The following is a 22752-nucleotide window of genomic DNA, read 5'->3' as shown; positions in this document are numbered from 1 at the left end:
TCAAAACGTTTCAGATGTTCACTGGTTTGTTATTTTGGCAGAGATATCACGGATTTATAGGGTATTTTTTATAGAGTAAATTTTCTTTTTTGCATTTCAGCATTTTCATGACCATATTTCAGTAGAACATGATAAATAAAAATTCCTTTAAAAGGAATAGGGCGAGCAAATTAATTGTCAAGATAAAGGTGTAGTTCCATATTGATATTGCAGTATTACTTCGATTTTCACTTGTCATCATTAGCAGAGGAGTGAAATTTTGATTGAAAGAATTAAACTAGGAAGGTTGGTGTTGAAAGTTATCTAAATGACGAAGAGACCAAGGAGAGCAATCAAATTTAGGACAACAAAATAAACACATCGGACTGTACGGTAAAACATGTACCAGCAGTCACCCCACCTTTGTAGGACTACACAACAAAAAGGCCCTCCACCATAGGACTTTACGGTAAAATATTTAGAGGACTATGCCAATTAAACATTGAATCCAAAACCATTATGTAAATAAGATAATGGCCATTAAAATGGGCTCACAGACATGGGTTCATTATTATGTAAATGAGATGTTCAATGTTTGCATGCGATCTCAATAAAAATTCACTTTAAAAGAGAAAGCCAGCTTCAATGCAGAAGAGGTCTTGTAATTAGTTTGGGTGGAAGGCATTTTCAGGATCACGCTTTTTTAGGATCCATCATGTTTCATGACAGTCCACCAAACCATCAATGATGAGAACATGCACACAGAAAAAGCAAACCAAACATTAACTCCTATAACTTCATGTCAACTCTTTAATTCATTACTCCAAATTGTTCTGTCTTTTGTGCTTTTCTGCCTTTTAGGCTACCCTTAGCACATTATTAATATTAAGAAATACACTGCAGTTTGTAGCTAATTGGCTAAAAACTGCCACTTGCCTTATACATGACATTAATTTTATATTAATTCGCAATGTATACTTACTATAGCACATTATAAAATTATAAAGACTGCTCACTCCAATCATGGAAGTAAGAATGTCTCTTATTTCCATGCTCCAAACTTCGGCGAAGCTATGAATTCTATAGTCTGCATTGTGTGTTTTCTCTTCAATCATTTTGTTGAATGCCATAATAATTATTTAATAATCAACATGATCAAATAAGAAAAGGTGGATTCACTTAAGTCATTTTATTTATAATTGATAGACTAATACAATAATTCATTTGTTTACCTACCTATTTTTAATACATGTCAAATGGGGGTATATTGTTCAATAGGCCTACATGTATAAATTATGCCCATATCATAGATAGGCCCTGAAATTGCATCGAATTTTTCCCGTTGAAAAAACAAAACTGAAGTTTAAGAAATCAATTATTTTATTAATGACATTTTGAGTCATTTTTATCCATAAAACGATACAGGATATAGTTACTTTGACTTTTACGTCCATAAAGGTTTTAATCATAGACCCTGGAAATAGGGTCTATGTTTTAATCATGTAATATCAATACACTCGCATCTCATGCTGTGCTGGTCTCCAGGAGGTCTGCAAATGTATGAACGCCTGATTATAACCATAGATTTTATTCGTTAATATGCTGTGGAAACAATTATAGGCCTGGCATATAACTTTTAATGTCATATTTTCTTCAAACCATAACTTTTGAAATTCTCACTCGTTTTCATTCGTTGAAACGGCCAAACATACTCTCGTTTTCTTACAAATCGAATATATTTTCACCGTAAAAAGTTCCGCAAAGTAATTCAAACCAATGCTAGTACCCAGTTATCTCTTTAGTAAACAAAGACGATCTCCGAATTAGATAGCCAGCTCTTATCTGGACATGTTGACATAAATTAATTGACTCAGTGAGGTTGACAAATAAATCCGGTGTGTGAATAGCTGATTCGGTGACCGACTATCAGTAGGCGCGGTAAATTAATCTGTTTACGCCCTAGTGGTACCTTGCGCCCAATGTTACGTAAAAACTGGCAATCATGCTTGACAAACAAAGAAATGAAAATAATCTGTTGCAACTTTCGGATTTGCATAAAAGTAATTCTAGTTCTACAACAACATGTTTTATTATTTCTTTTAATACAAACACATTGCTGCCTAAAATGACTTTATAGCACTGATTAGATATCAAAATGAAGTAATAATTACAAATTTTCATGAACACTCTCGTCTCTGTAATTTCCCGAGTATATAGACAGCACGAATATTTTCTGCAACGCTGTGACCAATATGTATGTCAAAACCCAGCGCAAAGGGCGAGAAATGCTCCGCATTTCTCGCCCAAAAACATCCACAGTCCAAATTTGGTTGGAATCGGATCATGAGGGCCCGAGATATGGCCGCATGAATACCTAATTAGCCCCATTGAAATCAGTGTAAATTGGCCTGGTAAACTGTTTGGAACCAGGCCAATTTACCGCTGCTTTCAATAGCTTTCAATGGGGCTAATTAGGTATTCATGCGGCCATATCTCGGGCCCTCATGATCCGATTCCCACCAAATTTTGACTGTAGATGTTTTTCATCATGCTCCACCGATACATGGTATTCATAACGCTAAAATGCAAAAAAAAGTCTTATGTGACGTCATCACTTCGGTACTCTATTTGGCAGTCATCTTTTCAAGGTAGAAGAGTACATATCTGCTACTTAGATTGGTTCCGGTACCGCCATCGGCGGCATTCCAGCATCATGCTGCCTTTTCTGTAAAAATAATTAAAAAAAAAGGTGCAACAACTTAGTAACAAGATGCGGAGTATGTTGATGAAGACTATTGGACTGTTCCGTGCCAGATGTGGGTAAGTGCAATAGCTTAAAACCCAATAAACCTTAACCCTGACCAAAACCTGGCCTATACTATTTAAATAAAGGCAAACATATGATTTTAGATGATTTTCTATATATAGTGTCATAAACGTGCAACCTGTAAAGTTAGTGTAAAATAATGAACAGTGCCATTTTTACACTTTTGGAGGCCCTGGGCCAGGCCAAAATTTTGAGGCTCTCTACCTCGCCTTGAGGTGATGTTAAAGCCTGAAGGCGAGATGTGAAGCATGCTGCGCGAATGGGGTACAGGGGCCCGCCGAAGTACCTCTGGTGGGGTCGAGGGGGCGAAGCCCCCGAAAGATGTTGGCATTTACAGAAGCTGAGATGCAGTTATGATGCCAAAATTTGATTCATACTGTGATGGAAATAACAATTTTTAAAATATACCAAAAATATCAACCAAAAATATCAAATTTGGGAATTCATGAGGACGGACAAAATTTCCACCAAAAGAGGTCAAGTTTGACAATTTTCTATATGGCCTTACGTATTGGATAAACATTCAGATGTTCCTATGAAACCATGCAGACTAAACGCAAAGATTTGAGTCCCTCGGACCTTAGACCACCAGCAAAGAGACAAGAATTGTGCATAATTCATGCACCCAATATCAAGGAAGGAGCTTTTACATTCTTTGGTGATATGCAGATCCCGATGGAAGGCTTAAATTCCTTTACAATGTGCGGAATCGCCGTTTGGAAGAACCTGACAGTGACACATCACGATATATGCAGAATGGCAGACATCTGCCATGGCATCCCTGATCAACTTGGCTGTTACCAACGGTTTACAAGTTATCTGAGTAGGTTAACCAAGCATGGTGATGATTATCATATTATGCGCCGTTTAGTACCAGTGATACCAGTCGCCCAAAGCGCAAACAAAGTATAGAACGGTAATCTTGAACACTGGAGAAGTTGCAAGAAGTGGCAAGATGCCGGACATCTTGAATATCTCGAGGACCCTAAAAGGCATCTAAAAAGTTAGGATGGTCAAGTACTTGGGGGGGTGCACGGACGGTAAATCTTACATGACCTTTCTTGTTTTATTTTCAACATGATAAACACATTCTCATTTTGAAGTAATAAGAGGATAAGGCTACGCATCTATCTTTTCATAACATGATCTATTTAGAAAATATAGTAAGTTAGTCAAGAATACGTACTTTGTATAGCTTTTTGAGGATTTATTAGAAATAATTAATTTTCTTAAACTATCATATAAACGTCAATTTTAAGATTGTACCTCATTTGAAATTCACACTCCCTGGGGTGTATGGACTCTAAACTGGAATAACCCATTGCAAAATGTACTTACCCTCAAGATAATTTTGTTTGGAAGCCTGCAATGAACTGAGACCACATGAAAAGGGGGAGTTTCGGTCTGCTTTCAAGATCATTGTCTTTTTCAACAGATCCGCTGGTCCCCTAAATACTTTCTTGATTCGGATCTCGTAATCGTCACCATTATTAGCATCCCCAAGCACCTTTACCCTGAGGACTGAAAGGAAAATAAAATATACATTGAGAAGTTAACGCAAGAAGGCTCTGTTGTAATTAACTGTTGCCCTTTACAAATGAACAATGCGACACTTAGCAGCTATTGCAGATTATCAGGACTTTGTTCGAGATAGGCCGAGCGACTAAGGCTAAGCATGTAACAGTGCAGAATGTTAATGGGGGATCCATACTTTTTGTAGGATATTCTTGTTTGGGAAATCCAGATAAACTGCCGAGTCATCCCGGACGATTTTTATTATCAAAAGAAATTTGTTTATGAATAGGGAGACGGCAATATAAGTCAGGTGCGGGAGAAATCAGTGTCCGGCAAGGCCCGCAGAGCTGGCATAGTATTTGCCCGTTCTAGCACTTCCTCGGCTGACTCAGCCTGGTGTGGCTCTGAAGAGATACCGTTTGGTTTTTTACCACGTCTGCAAAGAAATAAATTTGGATTCATCGTACGAGTATACACATACAGCGAGAGACATACAAAGTGGCATAAAGAAGATAGGAAATAACTAAGATGCAGTGAACCATACAACGTTTTGTGACTGAATGAAGATATACAGGTGCAATTTGACAAAGGAGTGAGTACTGGCGCAAATAACCACAGTAATTGAAAGCGCCATACGAATCTGCAAAAACAAAAACAAAATCTTTCTCTCACTCACGATATCACCGAACGAACACGACATGGGTTCGCTCTACATTGCTGTATGATTTTGATGTCTATGTATTTACAGTATGAAGAAATAAATAATACTACCAAACCAAGTTCCTGTTTGTCAGAACTTGTATTAAAACCAGTAGAATAACTACCAGTGGCCTACCGCATTCAACCCACCCTTGCAAAGGTGGTATTCGTCCACGCTATATCACTTGAATGATATGAGATACCGCAGCGTTTCTATTCATACACGATTTTAAGATCTGCGCATGCTCAGTACCCCATATGACGTTGCTATTACGAGAAAATTCAGTTTGTTGTTAGGTAAAACTCAGGTTTTTTTTCAATACACTAACTGCAGGTTCAATACACTCAGCTGCGATTGTCGTTTTCTTTCAACACAAATATTTTACTGCATTTTCACCGAAATGTTTTTCAATCGTACGATAATAATGTGATGTATTCAACTGTTTGAGAATTATAATCATATGAAAAGGTCAAGCATAGCACATTCAGCTCCGATCCACGTGATATAGAATATTAAATCACAAGTCTATAATACAACGCACCAGAGTAAGACACTATACAAATTTTTTTATCTGCGTCAATATTAAATATATAGAATATTGATGTAAATGGAATTGTTTGTTTGTGGAGACACGCTTGGGTCCTGATGGGACCAGGTTCAAACAAAATGCTTAAGCCAGGCTAAAAAGCCTATATAAGCATGCTGGCCTGTATGGAAAGAGAAGTGAGAAACAGATTTGAAGACAAAGAACAAGGAAAAGAAGGCCACTCCCAACAATCAAGTTAACAGTTTTACTGTCAGCCTTTGGGTCAAGAGAAAGAAAGTGCTTAATCCAATCTCAACTGCCATTGAATTGAATCACAGATATTGTGTTCCAATATCTGTGATTGAATACATCTCTACAATCTACGTACAGCACTGAGCGATCTAGCGATCGGTTTCTAGCCAATCAGATAGGACTTCTTTTCTTGCGTTCGGAAAAGTGAGCTACACCTTATTGGTGAAATACCAATCACCAACGGAGTATTAGAACGTGATTTTTTGCAGGGAAAAATATTTATTTACAGGCTGTGCCTCACTGGCTATTTTGGCCGCTTAACACGGAGTTCTATTATGATTTTATGTCAAAATTGCTCTGTTGAGCTACAAAAGCAACAAATTTGGCTGATTCCCTTTAGGTGTAAGTTAGGACATGTGCAACGTTACAAATAAGCCACAAAAAAAAATCAGGTTAAAAATGAACCAATTTTACATTATAAGATCGTACATTGTTACTTTCTCGATTGTTCTGATGTCTTTTTATACCGTAAAAGCTCGATAGTTAGCATTATGTGCTTACTATCGAACGCTTTTAAAACATGCAAATATGAAGAGCCCGTCCACAAAAGTGTAAAGGGTTTTGAGCAAATAATCGATACACATAGTTATATACGAACAAGTAAAAATGTGTGTCTCAACCCTAGCACAGTTGGTAAAGCGCCGGACTTTGGTACAATTTCATGTTTTCACAAGTGCTCGATGGTAAGTCGATGCTAATCAATCAACTAATGGCTCAATCCAGAGTTCATCGGAAAAGTTTATGGAACCCGACGTTCTACAAATTTGTACAAGAACATGGCAGGAAACATCCAAATTTGTAAAGAATTGAGTGTTTATCATCAAATTTGTCAAGTGGTACTTGAAAATTTGTTGGGTCTGACCATATTTATGTATTTAGCAACATTTAATTCATTATTTTTCACATTTTATTGCTACCTTGTCAAATACTGAATTAAACAATATCTAAGCTAATTGAACAGACAGTAGTGCATCTATAGTATAGGGCAGCACATTTTCCACCTTTTACTCTGACAGTTACATTTTAATTTCTCATTTTTAATGATATCCTTTGAACCAGGTCTGATTGATGGTCGATTTCAATGAAGTGTTACTAATTACTATACTTTGATCAGCTCGTAATCAAATGGACACGCAGTTGTTTTCAGGTGTTTATATTTATGATACTCACTTGCCATGCTTGCGTCACTGCTTCGGCATACAAAAGCTTCAAAAACACTTTGATCCCGGACTTTGATCCACAAACGTACCATCTGGAAGCAGTTCTCCATGTCGAAGAGGTGCTCCACACGAACACCCAAAAACTGCAGACGGTAAGACCACTACTGCTAATATAACGCACAGACTCAATGCTGAATTCATCTTCAATACCAAAATCTGTCTCCAGTTGCAACGAAAGGCTGAATCGAGCTCCGGTCGGTTTAATACGTGTCAAATTCTGAATATTGATGGTGTTCCTTTTATAGGTTTTCAGCCGAAAATGTTTTCAATATGATTTATTACTTTAAGTAATAGATACCTCACTATGTTATATTACAACAGATGCGCGATACAGGCTTCATGTTTTTATTAGGCTCGCTGGTAATTAGCCCGCGAACAAAATGATAGTCATTAATGAGCACTGAATGAGCTCATAATTGGATACATGAATACAAAACCCACCCAAGTCCATACTTGGGCCAAATTGAGTTAAGAATGGGACACATTAGCTTATACATATAGGACCTAGTCATATGTATAAAAGTTGAACCCAAATCCATCCATCCATGTGATTTATGTGAAATCCTGCATGTATGTATACCCAGCATGACGATGCACACTTGTTGTTTAGTTTTCTCAAAATTACTTTCCATGGAAATGAGTGAGTTTTGTATTCAGGTATTCAATTATTGGTTAAAGTAATAGTCCATATTATATGTCAGGAATTGGTATTAGAAATACGAAAGTACAAGATGTTTTTGGCCATTTGTCTTGCTAGATATATGCATCAAGTTCATTCACTAATTGCAAAGAAACAATAAGGTGAGTTATGTGACCAGTTCTGTTTTTATTTTGACACTTTATTTACAATAAAACTCAGCGTTACTTATAGTTGCAATATTTTTGGAATAAGAGGATGAGAAATTGCTCTCATTCTGCAACATACTAATTAATTTTAATAAGCCCATATACAGTTGCTCAACACGAAACGAATTGGAATTTAGCGCACTACCCTCTCTCCCTTCAAAGATATTCTTGTAAGATAGTAGCATAGTAGTTTGGGACACCCGCGTATAAAACAATCAGCGTGCACCTTATGCAAAGCGATTTCGCGATCTCCGAGTTTCAACCAATCAGAGCACGCTTCGTGGTCGCCAAATGACTTCACTGTGAGCGCCACTAGAAATCTGCCTTTTGGATTTTCCACGCAGATTGGTTGATTGATTGATTGATTGATTGATTGATTGATTGATTGATCAATGGTTCATTGATCGATTGATTAATTGACGGTGAGAGTGCATGAGGCCCGGGAGGAGGGGGGGGGGTATTGATGTTGTTATGTAGGCTGTAAGTTGTGTCAAACAAAGTACCCATTTGTGAAAACTTCATATGATTTGAAGCATCCATGGTATTCTTGCAAACGGCTGGTTTGTGTCAACATTAGGAAAAGAGGGGAGATAAAGCATGCACTTACTCTCAGGCGCTTAGCAAGGCGGATAAAACCGGTGCGCCCAAAAATAATAATAACTCAACCTAAATCTGGAATTTGTAGGTTTATAATTAAATAAAATGGTCATTTTTGACCCTTGTTTTCTCCACGGTTTCTGTGCCGAATGGAACATGTTTTGCGTAAAAAATATATAGCATGCATCTGGCGCTGTGTGGCCAATTGAGATCGATGATTTTACTGGGCGGAGACTTCTCGTCATGCAATTATCTCTGAATTTCTAGAAAACTTGTTTTAAATCTGAAATCTGGTGGGGCACAATTCAAGAAAAAGCAATTTTTGAGTTATGTTTTTGCCAATTTTTGTGCCGATTTGATGAAGTTTGTGTATATGGGCGGATGGGGGGGGGCCTCTGTTGAAACTTCCTGGATCCGCCCCTGGTGTACGAAACGTACCTGGTGTACGAAACGTGCAAACATCTAGGCCACTGTGTGGCCGATTGCGACGAGTTAAAGTTGTGGTTCAAACTTACGTTGTTGATAATCAAAATTTCAAGGAATTTTTATCATAATTTGATTGCTTTTTAATTTAATACAGTCCCCAAAATGTGTTGTTTACCGCACTGTCAGCGTCAGTGCTGTCAGTTACGCAATCCAATGAAAATGTGCTCAACGACAGGCCTTCGGAACCGGCAGACTGAATGGGCCTTCAATACGCCAATGTTTTTATGCCGCAGTTTAGGTTGCTTATGCTCCAGGTATTAGAGAATAAATTACATTCTTTTAAAATTTTATTTGAGTAGCTATACCGTAAATATTCGCCTAATGGCGCACTTGGGCTCCTTTGCTTTGGGTGTAAATCATGTGCAAATAGAGAGCTTTCTCCTCTGAAATACGAACAAGAGGTTCCGTGCCCTTATTTATTGGTGGGAATTTTACGGGAGGGCACGTTTGGGTTGTGCCTAAGTTACAAAAGTGTTAAGTAAGCCCATAGTACCATTAGTCGAACCTTCACGGTATATCTAAGGACCCGGTGCTTAATCTCGCCGATTACCTCTGCGTCGTCTCGCAGCATTTCGATGGCTCTACTGCGTCTTGCAGTTTCAAGCCGCAGCACGCCGATGAATTAATATAGTGTAGCCATATACCTGGTTGCGAATTCGCGAGCAGTTATGGGCATCGAGGTCGCAACATCTTGCCATCTTCTTGCTCTGCGGTTTGCCATTCATTACTCAAAACCTTTATATTAATGTTTATTGTAGTACGTACTTGAGTTTACTCACCGTGAGCAATTTGCGGATCAGTGATATAATCCGGCAAAGAATCAACGCACTCAAGGACACTAATTTGTAAGGGTATTGCTGTCAAGTGTTATAAGCCGGTTGCGAGAAATGTAGGAGTTGGGTCGATCAAGCCGATGAACGGGTGACTGAACATGGCTTTTCATCGAGCAGACACACATTTTGTTAGTGCATATCGCAACAATATTTTATTTCTCAGCATAGGCGCATCGGCTTGGGTCTGCGTCTTGGGTTGCGGGCACGCCGCAGACTTTATCGGCGAGATTAAGCACCCAGACCTAAAGTAGCAGTTGCCAACGATGCGCTAAGTTCCGACTATGCTGGCAATGTGTTGGCTTACATATTATGAACATGTTACGATATAGATTGTAAGCCCTATTGATTTTGAAACTCATTAACTGCACCACGTGCCCATTTGTCCATTTGATACACTGGGCCTGATCCCGGGGCCTGATGTCTATTTCGCAGATACGGTATATTAGATTGGGTAGCGTGACTGAAGTTACTGAACTCATCAGCTCATGAAGCTGTCATCCAGAAACTAATACCGAAATTCAATCATCGATGGTTCTATTATACCAAAGGACCCTACCTAGACCAACCATATGACATCGGGCAGATATAAAGGACCCAACAGACTTTTTAGTGGATGTAACATATTCGATGTAACATATCTACTTTATAACGTATTTTTTAGTAATATTTAAGGGAACAAACCAAAAGATCGATGACGTCCTATAAACGTAACTAATTTCGTTTCTCGACCGGTCCCCTCCCTCCCTGCTAGAAACCTAATAATGAAATGCGGAAAATTATGGGTCGTTTTTTTAAAGGTAACGGGATAACAAATGGGACATGATAGGGCTAGCCCTAGTATAACAATGTCGTGGATGGATAAATAAAGCCGATGTGTTCACAAAACTTGTGACACAAGCTTTAGGCTACACCTAATGATTTCTTAACACTTTCTCAAACGTGATAACCCCTAGAACATCACTGAACAGAAATAAAAAAAAATAAAAGACCATACTAGGCTAATGATGATGTCTTGAAAACTGGGACCTAAAATACATACAATACGGGCACGGTATTGCTATTAGGGGATTTGCGGCTCCCATTTCGGTCCTGTTTTGGATGTCCCCGTTTTGAATGCCCCCCTATAGGGCTTAAAAACGGGGACCCCAATTCATCCGCTATACATATAGAATGTTCTTTTAGGTCCTGGTTTTCAAGATTACCCTAGAAAACGGTAGCCCTCACACGGGAAAAAGGGACCCTATAAACTACCGCCTCGAACCCCTAATATACGTATAATTTCTTATTTATCCCTAACACATCGCTCATCGCACATCCAATCGTTGCCAAATTCTGACGGCAGTCTGTATGATAACTGACCTCATACCCAGCAAACACAAAAACGTTTTTAAAAACGTTTTAAATAAGTTATATTTTGGCTTTTGGTTTAGGTAAATACGTTTTAATAACATTAAAATGTCGGGTTATATAAAGGTCATGATAACGTTTTAAAACGTTTTGTATGAAAACACACTAGAACAATATTTTTAAATGTTTTCAAAAAATGTTATTGTAAGCTTTTTTTGCAAACATTTTTGCCAAATATTGTGTCAATACTTAAATAACATTATGTTAAAATATTTGAACCCAGCAAACACAGAAATGTTCTTAAAATAATTTGTTTTTCAAAACCATTTAATAACATTTAAAAGTCGGGTTATATAAAGGTCATGAAAACGTTTATAAAACGTTATTGAAAATATTTTGGGCAAACATTTTTCGCAAAATATTTTTTCAACCCCAAAATAATATTCTGTTTAGAATGTTTTGTATCAAGTTTTTAAGAATGTTTTTGGAATGTTATTAAATCGTTTTTATACCCTTTATATAACCCGACATTTAAACGTTTTCTGTAAAACATTTTTGTTTGCTGAGCAGTAGATTATCAAAAAAATGTTTTTTAAGGCTATGAAAACGTTTTTTACTCTTAATATACCCTTTATATAACCCGACATTTAAACGTTTTCTGACAACCTTTTATAACCTTTTGCAAATGATGTCGAAAACGTTTTGTGTTTGCTGGGATAGCACATGAATGCACAATTGTGCACATGGTGTTTCTTTCATAATCTGTAAAACATTTTTGTTTGCTGAGCAGTAGATTATCAAAAAATGTTTTTAAGGCTATGAAAACGTTTTTTACTCTTAATATACCCTTTATATAACCCGACATGTAAACGTTTTCTGACAACCTTTTATAACCTTTTGTGAATGATGTCGAAAACGTTTTGTGTTTGCTGGGTAGCAAGGGCTAGTCTATTTATCTGTTTATTTAAAATGACACAAAGAGGTACGGGCAACCTACTTCGTTTCAAACTCTTTGCAATTGCATCAGCAGATAGGCGAGGAGATTTGCTTGTTTCCCGGCTTGTTTTCTGTTGACAGGGGGCAGTATTCAGTGAACGGCTCTTTTCTCTTTTTAGAGCCACCAAACCGGTTACTTTAGCAGATAGGCGAGGTCTGCTTGTTCTATGTTGACACTGAGGGGCTGTCTTCAGTGAACGGCTCTTTACAGAGCCACCATACATTTTACTTAAGCAGATAGGCGAGGTCCGCTTGTTCTCTGTTGACAAGGGGCAGTCTTCAGTGAACGGCTCTTTTCAGAGCCATCAATCAGTAGGCATCTCATGTTTAGGAACTTTGTCCTGAAGATGTCAGAGAGCTACTCCTGACGGAAGCTTGACAGTTCCAAATTTGTCCGACGGCGAACCCGCTATCAAACTTACTAATTGAGATGATATGTTTCTTCCGCAAGAAAGTCATATCTGCGCAGATTCGGTTAACTTATGAAGAATGGTGCAAGAAAGTCGTATCACCGCAGGTATGATTTTTTGCATTTATTTATTACAATTAGTAGACATTTTAAACGGTTTTGCAATGTTTGTTTTTGATCCAAAACCATTTCGACGAAGCAAAGCTTAAAGATTTAGGACCTCATTCGTTGAAAATGTTCGAAAAAATAAGGACACGACGATCTAGAATCCCAAGGAAGATGCAAATTCAAAAGTTGCAGTTTGCTCCATTGCATGCCCTATTGATTTGTACACAACGCGATCTCGAACAGGAGAACAAGTGCCGTACTTTCCATTAATTAGCACATTAAAACTAGCGTCGTGCTTTTATTGATTAGGACATAAAAGTAGCTAAAATAGCAACATTTGATTTCGTTTCTTCAAGTCTCAACCAATTAAGTTCAAGAAGGTCTTAAATCAGAGCTAAAGGATACATGTACTGGCTGCTTATTATAATTTTACCATATGTGTCTTTGTTTAGGTTATACAGGGGTGAGCATAACTGGTACCTTAATTCTTTGCACACTGTAGATAGCTATGGACAAAGCTTTGAACAGAATGGAAGCCGACCGCGAGAACAATTTCATTAAACAAACAAGAAGGATGGCTGAACATGGATGGGTACCACACTCGACCGGACCAGATGGCACCAACTTGTTAAGAGCCCTTGGCCATCCGGGGAGCGAATTTTTTTTCCGTAGTTAACATTTGAATAGGAGAAACTTATAATACATAATGTATAGTATTACATGTATTATGAGGCTAGATTCCACATGCCATTATTACTAAGTATTTCTTCTTACTTCACAAAAAGAAACGAACTATATTATATTCAAAATTCTACCAAGGATTGACCGGGGTTCGAACCAACAACCTATCGATCCATAGTCAGACGCTATACCACTATGCTACGAGTAGTTCTGCCAGAAAGCCGTCTTTCTATCATACTTGTTGATTACGGAATAAAGCGTATATACACGATATACTATATTACTAGTTAATACGTATATAGGCCCCATCTCCGATCAATATTGAACCCTAACCCTAACCCTAAGACCCTAACCCTAACCCTAACCCTAAACCTAAACCTAACCCTAACCCTAAACCTAACCCTAAACCTAACCCTAACCCTAATAGGCGGGACACCACGTATACAGTTGCTTAAACGGGCTCCCTATTCAAATGTTAACTACGGTAAAATAGTTCGCATCCGGGGAAAAGGGGGGGGGGCAATTGTTAGTATTGACATTATTTTACCCCATTAGAAGCAAGTACATCAGTCATCAGTGCAGACAAAGGCGTTCTAGTACGTATACGTATTTGTACGTAATGACGTCATGATTTTCCCACAATTTATTGCAACATTATAAAAATACATAAGATTTTTGAATCATCCATCCAGGACAGTTTATCTTAACATGTGCGAGGCTTACATTTTAAGACAATGAAGCTGGAGTACGAAGGAACAAATTGTTTGTGTTGAAATTCTAAAATCATACCTCAAATTTGAAATTCAGACACATGATATAAAAAATCCACACATACTCGTACAATTTGATCTTTATCACTCCCACTCCAGCTTCACTGTCTGAAAACGTAAGCCTCGCATCTGATGAGATAAACTGTCCCGAACAATGATTCTAAAATCTTATGTATTTCTTTATAATGTATATGCGTACTATAGTTGAAGACAAAGATAAAAAGACTAGTTTGCGTCTGACGTCACTGTCAATCAAATTCTCTACGATCCTTGATTGGTTAATTAGCGCGTAAAAGGAAGGTCGATTTATCTGGTACTGATCGGAGAAAAGGAATAGCAGTAAATGGCGACAAATTACGTACTTTTACAAAGCAAAAAGCAACTTTTCTAGGCATTGTTAACACGGTGCCTTCGTGAAAAAAAGTTTCCTACTATTAAGACCAAACTTTTGAGATGGTTTGTATGTTTGAAGGTGCGAAATTAACAATAAGGCGCCCGGTTTTACCGCCGTGTTCAGCAACTGATAACATCACGACACTTGTAAACAAACCGTGCTCGAGTTTGATTGACAGATGGCGTCAAACGCAAACTAGTCTTTTTTTATCTCTGTCTTTCATTATAGTACGCCTTTGTCTGCACTGGTCATTTTATTCGACCTTAAAACCCTTCATAGCAACTGGGAAAACACAAACTCAAAAGGTTCAGAACTTTCAATCTTTATTTAATGCCACATTTGTCTCAAAAGACCCAAAACATTGATATATTGTGCAAGTTGTATACCCTTTTTCTTTAAGTTCCTTGTTTTAGATAGTTCATGTACATTGCCTGATCACGAAAAAAACCCACCCTTTTTATGTGAATCTTTGGTTATATGCATGATCATGATGATACCCCTTGGTCAATACAGTGGCGATGCCGACGACTGAGATGAGAGAGATAGACACGTGAGTATATGTAATAATGAAAAAGTTATTTTAATTATATTTAAAACGCTGCAGATGTACACAGGTTGGCTATTTTGACAAAGAAATCACGGCTTTATTTTGCAGATATCTTCCAAGGAAGAAGAGTAAATATCTGCTACTTCGAGTGTACCGTACCAAGTGTCCCGCCAACGACGCTAAGTATTAATTTATCTTGGTATTCACTAACCATCCAGTATACGTCTTTTCTGTAAAAATAATGGAAAAAGTGCAACGTACTAATTTGTAAGCGCTCTTTATCAAAGTTTAGCTAACTTTTTTTGCACAAGATTTACAATTTAAAGAGAATTGTTGGGCAATTGCCGTTTGGTCTAATACCATCCCGTCTAAACGGATATTATAACCGTTTCGTCTACACCCATTTCATCTAAACGCACTTGGCCCGCTATATCTACTACGTCCACTAATCATTGTGTCCTATAACCGTTTGGTCCGATAACCAGTTGGTCTGATACCCATTTAGTCTAATAACTGATCGTCTAAACCCATTTAGACTAACAATCATTTAGTCTGATAACCAATTGGTCTACCTCCAATTGTTCTAATAACCAATTAGTCTAATAATCATTTCGTCTAATACCCATTTAGTCCGACAACCATTTAATCTACTAACGAAGTTGGTTTACTAACCGATTCGTCTAATAGCACATGGCTATTATAGCATTGTCTGCGGAATAACACTTCAGTAGGCCCCGGGAGTAGGTCAACACCATACAGGTCATATTCCGGGATCACTCGCAGTGGTCCTAGGAAGGCGCCTGTCAGGGTTTCATGCCCCATATTACCACCCCAGTCCCTACATGTAGCATTTTAATTGGCATAAACAGGAAAACATATTTTTGTTGAAATGACAGGTAGACCTATTACTCCATGCCATGTAACCCTAACCCTATCCAAACCCTAATCTTAAACCTAAGCCTTAACCAAACCCCAATCCAAACCGTAAACCCTAACCCTAAGTCATTACCTGTGGCTGTGATTTGGGGGTAACTCGTTGCTTCCCCTCTCCAGTTACCTGTGCTTTAAGTTTCAACTATACTTTTATAATTATTTTGAATACTTACTTGTTGGAAGGCCTGTCGGAGGCACTTCTGGTACTCTCGGAATTGCGCGTTACCACGATTTCCCCCAGACACATCTTTCTCCACGGACTCTCCTGGAGTCCCTACGTCGCCATTGGTCTCGGTACACCAAGTTGAAACTACAGCAGCTTCAGCATCTTCATCTGTAACCATGTCGTCTGGGTTATTAACTGCGTTATTGTAGTTACAAAGACCCGCGGACAAAGTATTGGCAGACTCGTCGTAGTAGGCTGCATGAAAGGAATAATCAGTTTAGACTTTCATGCACCAATCAATTTGAATCCCGGCTCTGGGGGATTCGGAACATGCCGGAATGTACACAAAGATGTTGCCCTGTTGGCCGGGCGGTTAGCCGGGACTTAAGCGGGAGTGTGTATGTAATATCGATTGCCCCCGCACTGCCGGGATGACAATGAAGAGCGGAGACTTAGCCAGGGAATTAAAATGTTTGCCAGGCCCTACATGGCCTTTTAGCGGAGACCTACCAAGGATGTCACGCCGATATCATGCCTGAAAACTAATACACTCACGGCTGTCAATCGGAGGATTTTTAATTTGCTACTGTACATGTACATCAAATTCATGATGACGGACAAAATTTCCACCAAAAGAGGTCAAGTTTGACAATTTTCTATATTGCCGTACGTATTGGATAAACATTCAGATAGAATGATCAGATAATGTTTGTCACTTCATTTGTGAGATTCCTAGCTTGCTAGTGTACATCAAACTCAAGATGGAAGCCAAAATGGCCGTCAAAAGTGGTTGCTAGAAGTGGAAAAATTTCGAGAAGGTCATAGATCATTTCGATAAACATATTAATTAAGTAAGAGAATATTGGTTTTAATACCCTCAAGAATTTCTTCCCAGTTAGAATTCATTTTCACTTTTATCCTTCAACATGGGATCCAATGTGTCCACCTGGTGCTAAATAACTGCAACATAATGCCTATTACTCCCTAAGTCTATGTTTTAACATGTGAGATATGGATTTTTATCTATTTCAGGTCCAGTTCTACTCAGAATGACAATCCTATGAAACCATGCAGACTAAATGCAAAGATTTGAGTCTCTCGGACCCTAAACCAGCAGCAAAAAGAGACAAGAACTGTACGTAATTCATGCACATTCTTCGGTAATTTAACAGACCCCGATGGAAGGCTCAAAATCCATCACAATGTGCGGGATCGCCGTTTGGAAGAACCTGACACATCACGATACATGCAAAATGGCAGACATCTGCCATAGCATCCCTGATCAACTTACTGACAAGCACACGCAATGGTACCACCGTGGCTGTTACCAAGTAATCCGAGTAGGATAACCACCCAGCAAACACAAAAACGTTTTAAAAACGTTTTAAATAAGTTATATTTTGGCTTTTGGTTTAGGTAAAACGTTTTAATAACATTAAAATGTCGGGTTATATAAAGGCCATGATAACGTTTTAAAACGTTTTGTATGAAAACACACTGCAACAATATTTTTTAAATGTTTTCAAAAAATGTTATTTTAAACTATTTTTGCAAACATTTTTGCCAAATATTTTGTCAATACTTAAATAACATTATGTTAAAATATTTGAACCCAGCAAACACAGAAATGTTCTTAAAATGTTTTTACAAAACCTTTTAATAACATTTAAATGTCGGGTTATATAAAGGTCATGAAAACGTTTTTAAAATGTTATTGCAAATATTTTTAGCAAACATTTTTCGCAAAATATTTTTTCAACCCCAAAATAACATTCTGTTAAGAATGTTTTGTATCAAGTTGTCAAGAATGTTTTTGAAATGTTATTAAAACGTTTTTATACCCTTTATATAACCCGACATTTAAACGTTTTCGGTAAAACATTTTTGTTTGCTGAGCAGTAGATTATCAAAAAATGTTTTTTAAGGTTATGAAAACGTTTTATACTCTTAATGTACCCTTTATATAACCCGACATTTAAACGTTTTCTGACAACCTTTTCTAACCTTTTGCGAATGATGTCGAAAACGTTTTGTGTTTGCTGGGCAAGCAGGGTGATGATGATGCGCCGTCTACAAGTGGTACCAGTTGCTCAAAGCGCAAACAAAGTACAGAACGGATTGTATTCGAGCCCGATCGGTTTGTTTTTTTTGCAACAAGATAGACAGAATTCATGTTAAGGAAGGTGCGGCTGACACAACAGAAAGTACCACATCATTTGAAAAAGATGGTTGGCAACATCTTTTGCAGGTAGCTGAACAGAACATTCATGATGGCAGTCAGGTTTGGCTATTACGGAGAATCAGGGGATACGACTTGTTTGCACGTGAAGCATAAGTAGTCACAGACAGTACATAGCTAAATAATCCTGAACACTGGAGAGATGGCAAAAAGTGGCAAGATGCCGGCCATCTTGAATATCTCGAGGACCCTACATCTAAAAAGTTGGTGTGGTTAAGTACTGGGGAGGGGTGCACGGCCGGTAAATCTTAAATGACCTTTCTTGTCTTATTTTCAACATGATAAACACATTCTCATTTTGAACTTGGCAATAAGAGGATAAGGGCAGGCATTTATCTTTTCATAACATGATCTATTTAGGTAATCACGGTTGTTTGATGGAATGTAAAACTGAGTCATTTTAAAGAAAAGCAATGATGGCGCTTTATCTAAAATCTTGTCATCTTTACAAAGTAGACACTTGTAAAATGTTATTAGAACATCAGCATGCAAACAGACTAACAAATTACAAGGGGATTTTCCAAAAACCTTTTATCATGAAATGTAATGTATAACTCATATTATTTGGCAATTCATATTTAAAATATATGTAAATAGCTCCTTCAATTTGCACACAAATATACAATTAAAAATAAATAAAATATATAATTAAAATTACCACAAAAAAGCAGAAAAAGATTGATTAATAATTTGATATAGAAACGAAATTTGATATAGAAACGAAAATATATGTTAGAAATTGCTACAAAATATATGTTTATACACAGTTTATCAGTTTATTTAGTGTGATAGGTGTTGGTATTATTCAGGTCTAGAATTGAACATTAAAATAATGTTTTCTTAGACAAAATTAATAAATGGTCACATCAAACAACCGTGTAATATAGTAAGTTAGTCAAGAATACGTACTTCGTATAGCTATTCGAGGATTTATTAGAAATAATTAATTTTCTTAAACTATCATATAAACGTCAATTTTAAGATTCTACCTCATTTGAAATTCACACTCCCTTGGGGTGCAGGGGTGCATGGACTCTAAACTGGAATAGCCCATTGCACACTATACTTACCCTCAAGATAATATTGTTTGGAAGTCTGCAATGAACTGAGACCACACGATACGGGGGAGTTTCGGTCTGCTTTCAAGATCATTGTCTTTTTCAACAGATCCTCTGGTCCCCTGAATACTTTCTTGACTCGGATCTCGTAATCGTCACCATTATTAGCATCCCCAAGCACCTTGACCCTGAGGACTGAAAGGAAAATAAAATATGCATAGAGAAGTTTATGCAAGCAGGCCCTGTAATTGAATATATGAATACAAAAGCCACCCAAGTCCATACTTTGGCCAAATTGAGTTAAGCATGGGAAAGTGTTGCTATACATAGGCCTGTCATATGTTTGAAAGAACAACTCAAATTCATCCTCTGTGTCTATTGAGCATGTGAAAAATAGCATGTATGAAAGAATCAACCCAAGTCCATGATTTGAGTCTTGTAACACATTGATTGAAATCCAGTATGCATAAAAGTCCACTTGTAACATCTTCATTGCTGGAGAGTGACGTTTGAAAAAAAATGGGTTTAATCAAGGAAAGTGTGTGGTTTATATTACATGGCAGAATGCTTATCAACATTATACATAACTGTGTGCTTTATTTTGCATTATCGTACTAGTGGTAATATCATTCCAACATTATTGTCTTTGTATATGATTCAAAAAACCACCCAAGTCCAGAATTTAAAATGAACCCCACGAAGTCCCTGAAATGCTAATCGTCATACCTATTACAGTTTAACCCACCCATTTGCACGTACAACTTACCATATTGACCAGGTAAATCTAACTAATTAAAATGATACACAGGTTTTTTTCTCAAAATCACTTCCCATGGACTTGGGAGGGTTTTGGATTCATGTATTCAATTAATTGCTGCCCTTTACAAATTTGACAATGTCTGTATTCTTTATTGCACCCATCTAAACAATGCGACACTTGGCAGCTATTGCAGATTCTCAGATTATTGGCAAATAGGAAATGAAGAAGTACAAGTGGTACATGTAGAGAGAGAAAAAAGAATGACGCTGGGATTTTGTGCAGATAAGCGTTAGCGGATTCTAAAAAGTTCATTTTGATGCCTTATATAGTCAATATCTAAAAAAAGGCCAATATAAAAAAAAAGTTCTTTGAAAAGAGCCAACAAAATTGCCAAAAATTTATCTTTTTTGCGATTTTCTTCATAATTGCTATTTTTACACCAAATCGGTATTTATATTGAGATTCCATATCTTGCCTTTAAAAATGTGTACTTTTATGTCTTGCGTGATTAATTACAAAGTTATGGCACTGCTATTACATGCATGTCTGAGAGTACACAGCTGCATTAAACCGGACGAAAGAACTTGAACCCTCTCCAAAAAACAAAAACAAAACAAAAAATACAAAACAAAACATTAAAAAAATAAAAAAATAATAATAATAAAAAAACACACACACACACCCCACCCCACACACCCCATACTTCTAGGCCAGTAAATCTGGCATTTTCTAAGGAACTAATTGCAACAGAATTATTTCTAAATGGCCTATTACAATGGCTTAACTTTCTAAGAAGGACACAACAAGTATCATGGGATAGGTTAAAAATTGATTACATAAACAGATCATCATTATATTTACACCGAAATGGTCACCAAAATTATGTATCTTTTTACACACGTAACACATCATTTTCAATTATAGAATAGCAATATTCTACTTGGAACAAATTGAAACATTTTTTTTTCACCACAACACATTAATTTGAGGTCTCTTTTAGACACCATACTAAAAGTCCCAAAGTATCCAAGTATAGAAAAGATTCCTAATTTGCATAAATCCAAGATGGCTGCCTGTCAAAATTCAGAAAATGTCAACTTTGACATATATCTTCACTTCTAAACATGTCTAAATGACCTAATACAATGATTCAGGTCTTATGGGATAGATTGGAAAATGGTTATTAAGTTCTTTGTATCTGATCCAGAATGTTCACTTACTTGTGTACGTTTCAACAACACCTGTTGTCTTTATCAATACTAGATGGGCAGTGACTGCTATTGGCAACCGACGCTAGAAGTAGTTCCAGCGTTGATCTTGGAGTTGCCAGTCTGTTTTCCTTCAAGGGATTTTCTTGATCTCTGAGTCAGGAACTCATCAAATATGTGAGATAGTTGGTACTGCCCTTCACCTCTATTCATGGTGGTGCCCCTCCTCATTCTTATTTTTATAGCCTCCTTTATCCAACTGAGTGTACATATGCTGGAACTACTTCTAGCGATCATCTGAAAATCGCTTTCTGACCTGACATATCTCCCAAGACATTCCTTTAATCCATAACTACATTATTTAAGTTCAGCTATTGTAATGAAACTATCAAGGGTGAGAGTGTTGAATTTTGGAAATACCTACCAACCTACCAGTCAGCATCGTGCATTTCAGCACCTTCTGCCTTACATCAGGGTAAACTAAGTGACTTTTAATACTTTGTATTTTAAGAGAAATGTCAACAACCTCAATATTTGGCGCTGCCGATCATGTTGATCCATGTCGTGCAAAAAAAAGTAAAACAATTTTGAAAATGTGTTTTTAAAACTCGACGTGCGTTTTTTAAACTCGATGTGCGTTTTTTAAACTCGATGCGGTATTTTAAAACTCGATGCGGTATTTTAAAACTCGATGCGTTTTTAAAAACCTCGATGCAATTTGGAGGGTGGGGCGTGCCATAAAATGATGCACAATTCACACACATGGGCTTGGGTTTTGCATATACAAGCAACACCGCGCCGTCCGTTTTGTTTTTCACTACGCTCGTTTGTTGTAATGTGTAACAGTCGATGTTTTTTATACCCAGTGGCGTTTTACATTAGTTTTGCGATTTTCCCGGTTTTTGTTGTTGTTTTTTCTTTCAAAGACTGGAAAAAAATCTAATGCGCGAAATAAGCCATCAAAAACGAAATGCGAGAAATGAGGTGTTTTATTTATGATACTCACTTGCGTCACTGCTTCGGCATACAAAAGCTTCCAATTCACTTTGATCCACTATCGTTCCATCTGGATTTATTCTCGAATGTCGACGAGGAGCTCCACACGAACACCCAAAAACTGCAGACGGTAAGACCACTACTGCTAATACAACGCAGAGATTCAACGCTGAATTCATCGTCAATGCCAAAATCTGTCTCCAGTTGTAACGAAAGGCTGAATCGTGCTCCAGTCGGTTATTGCGCGTCAAATTCTGAAGGTTGATGATGTTCCTTTTATAGGATTTCAGCCGAAAATG

At 37.5% G+C, this 22752-nt stretch overlaps 1 protein-coding gene across 2 annotated transcripts; it reads right to left on the bottom strand.

Annotated features, from left to right (window-relative positions):
* Positions 1–2556: 2556 nt before the first annotated feature.
* LOC140146296 (uncharacterized) lies at positions 2557–22720 on the bottom strand. Of its 2 annotated transcripts, none has more exons than XM_072168091.1 (4): positions 22464–22720; positions 19502–19684; positions 16200–16447; positions 2557–2704 (listed from the first exon to the last, which is right to left on the bottom strand). In XM_072168091.1, exons 1-4 carry the CDS (start codon positions 22630–22632, stop codon positions 2651–2653), a joined length of 654 nt encoding a protein of 217 aa, XP_072024192.1. In that variant the 5' UTR covers positions 22633–22720; the 3' UTR covers positions 2557–2650. The 2 variants fall into 2 exon arrangements, with proteins under 2 accessions (XP_072024192.1, XP_072024193.1); XM_072168092.1 differs by lacking the exon at positions 2557–2704 and adding an exon at positions 14853–15323 and having other exon boundaries at positions 22464–22719.
* Between the last annotated feature and the right edge of the window lie 32 nt (positions 22721–22752).

The sequence above is a fragment of the Amphiura filiformis genome, chromosome 2 (assembly GCF_039555335.1).
Source record: "Amphiura filiformis chromosome 2, Afil_fr2py, whole genome shotgun sequence".
In the NCBI taxonomy this organism is placed as follows: domain Eukaryota; kingdom Metazoa; phylum Echinodermata; class Ophiuroidea; order Amphilepidida; family Amphiuridae; genus Amphiura; species Amphiura filiformis.
This window is presented reverse-complemented; position numbering and strand designations above follow the sequence as displayed.

Excerpts from the sequence above, each read along its gene's own strand:
- LOC140146296 (XM_072168091.1), bottom strand. The coding sequence starts at position 22,632 with ATGAATTCAGCGTTGAATCTCTGCGTTGTATTAGCAGTAGTGGTCTTA. Across the intron at positions 19,685-22,463 it reads ATGCCGAAGCAGTGACGCAA|TCCTCAGGGTCAAGGTGCTT; the intron begins GTGAGTATCATA and ends TTTTCCTTTCAG. Across the intron at positions 2,705-16,199 it reads TCCGACAGGCCTTCCAACAA|AAAAGGCAGCATGATGCTGG; the intron begins GTAAGTATTCAA and ends TTATTTTTACAG.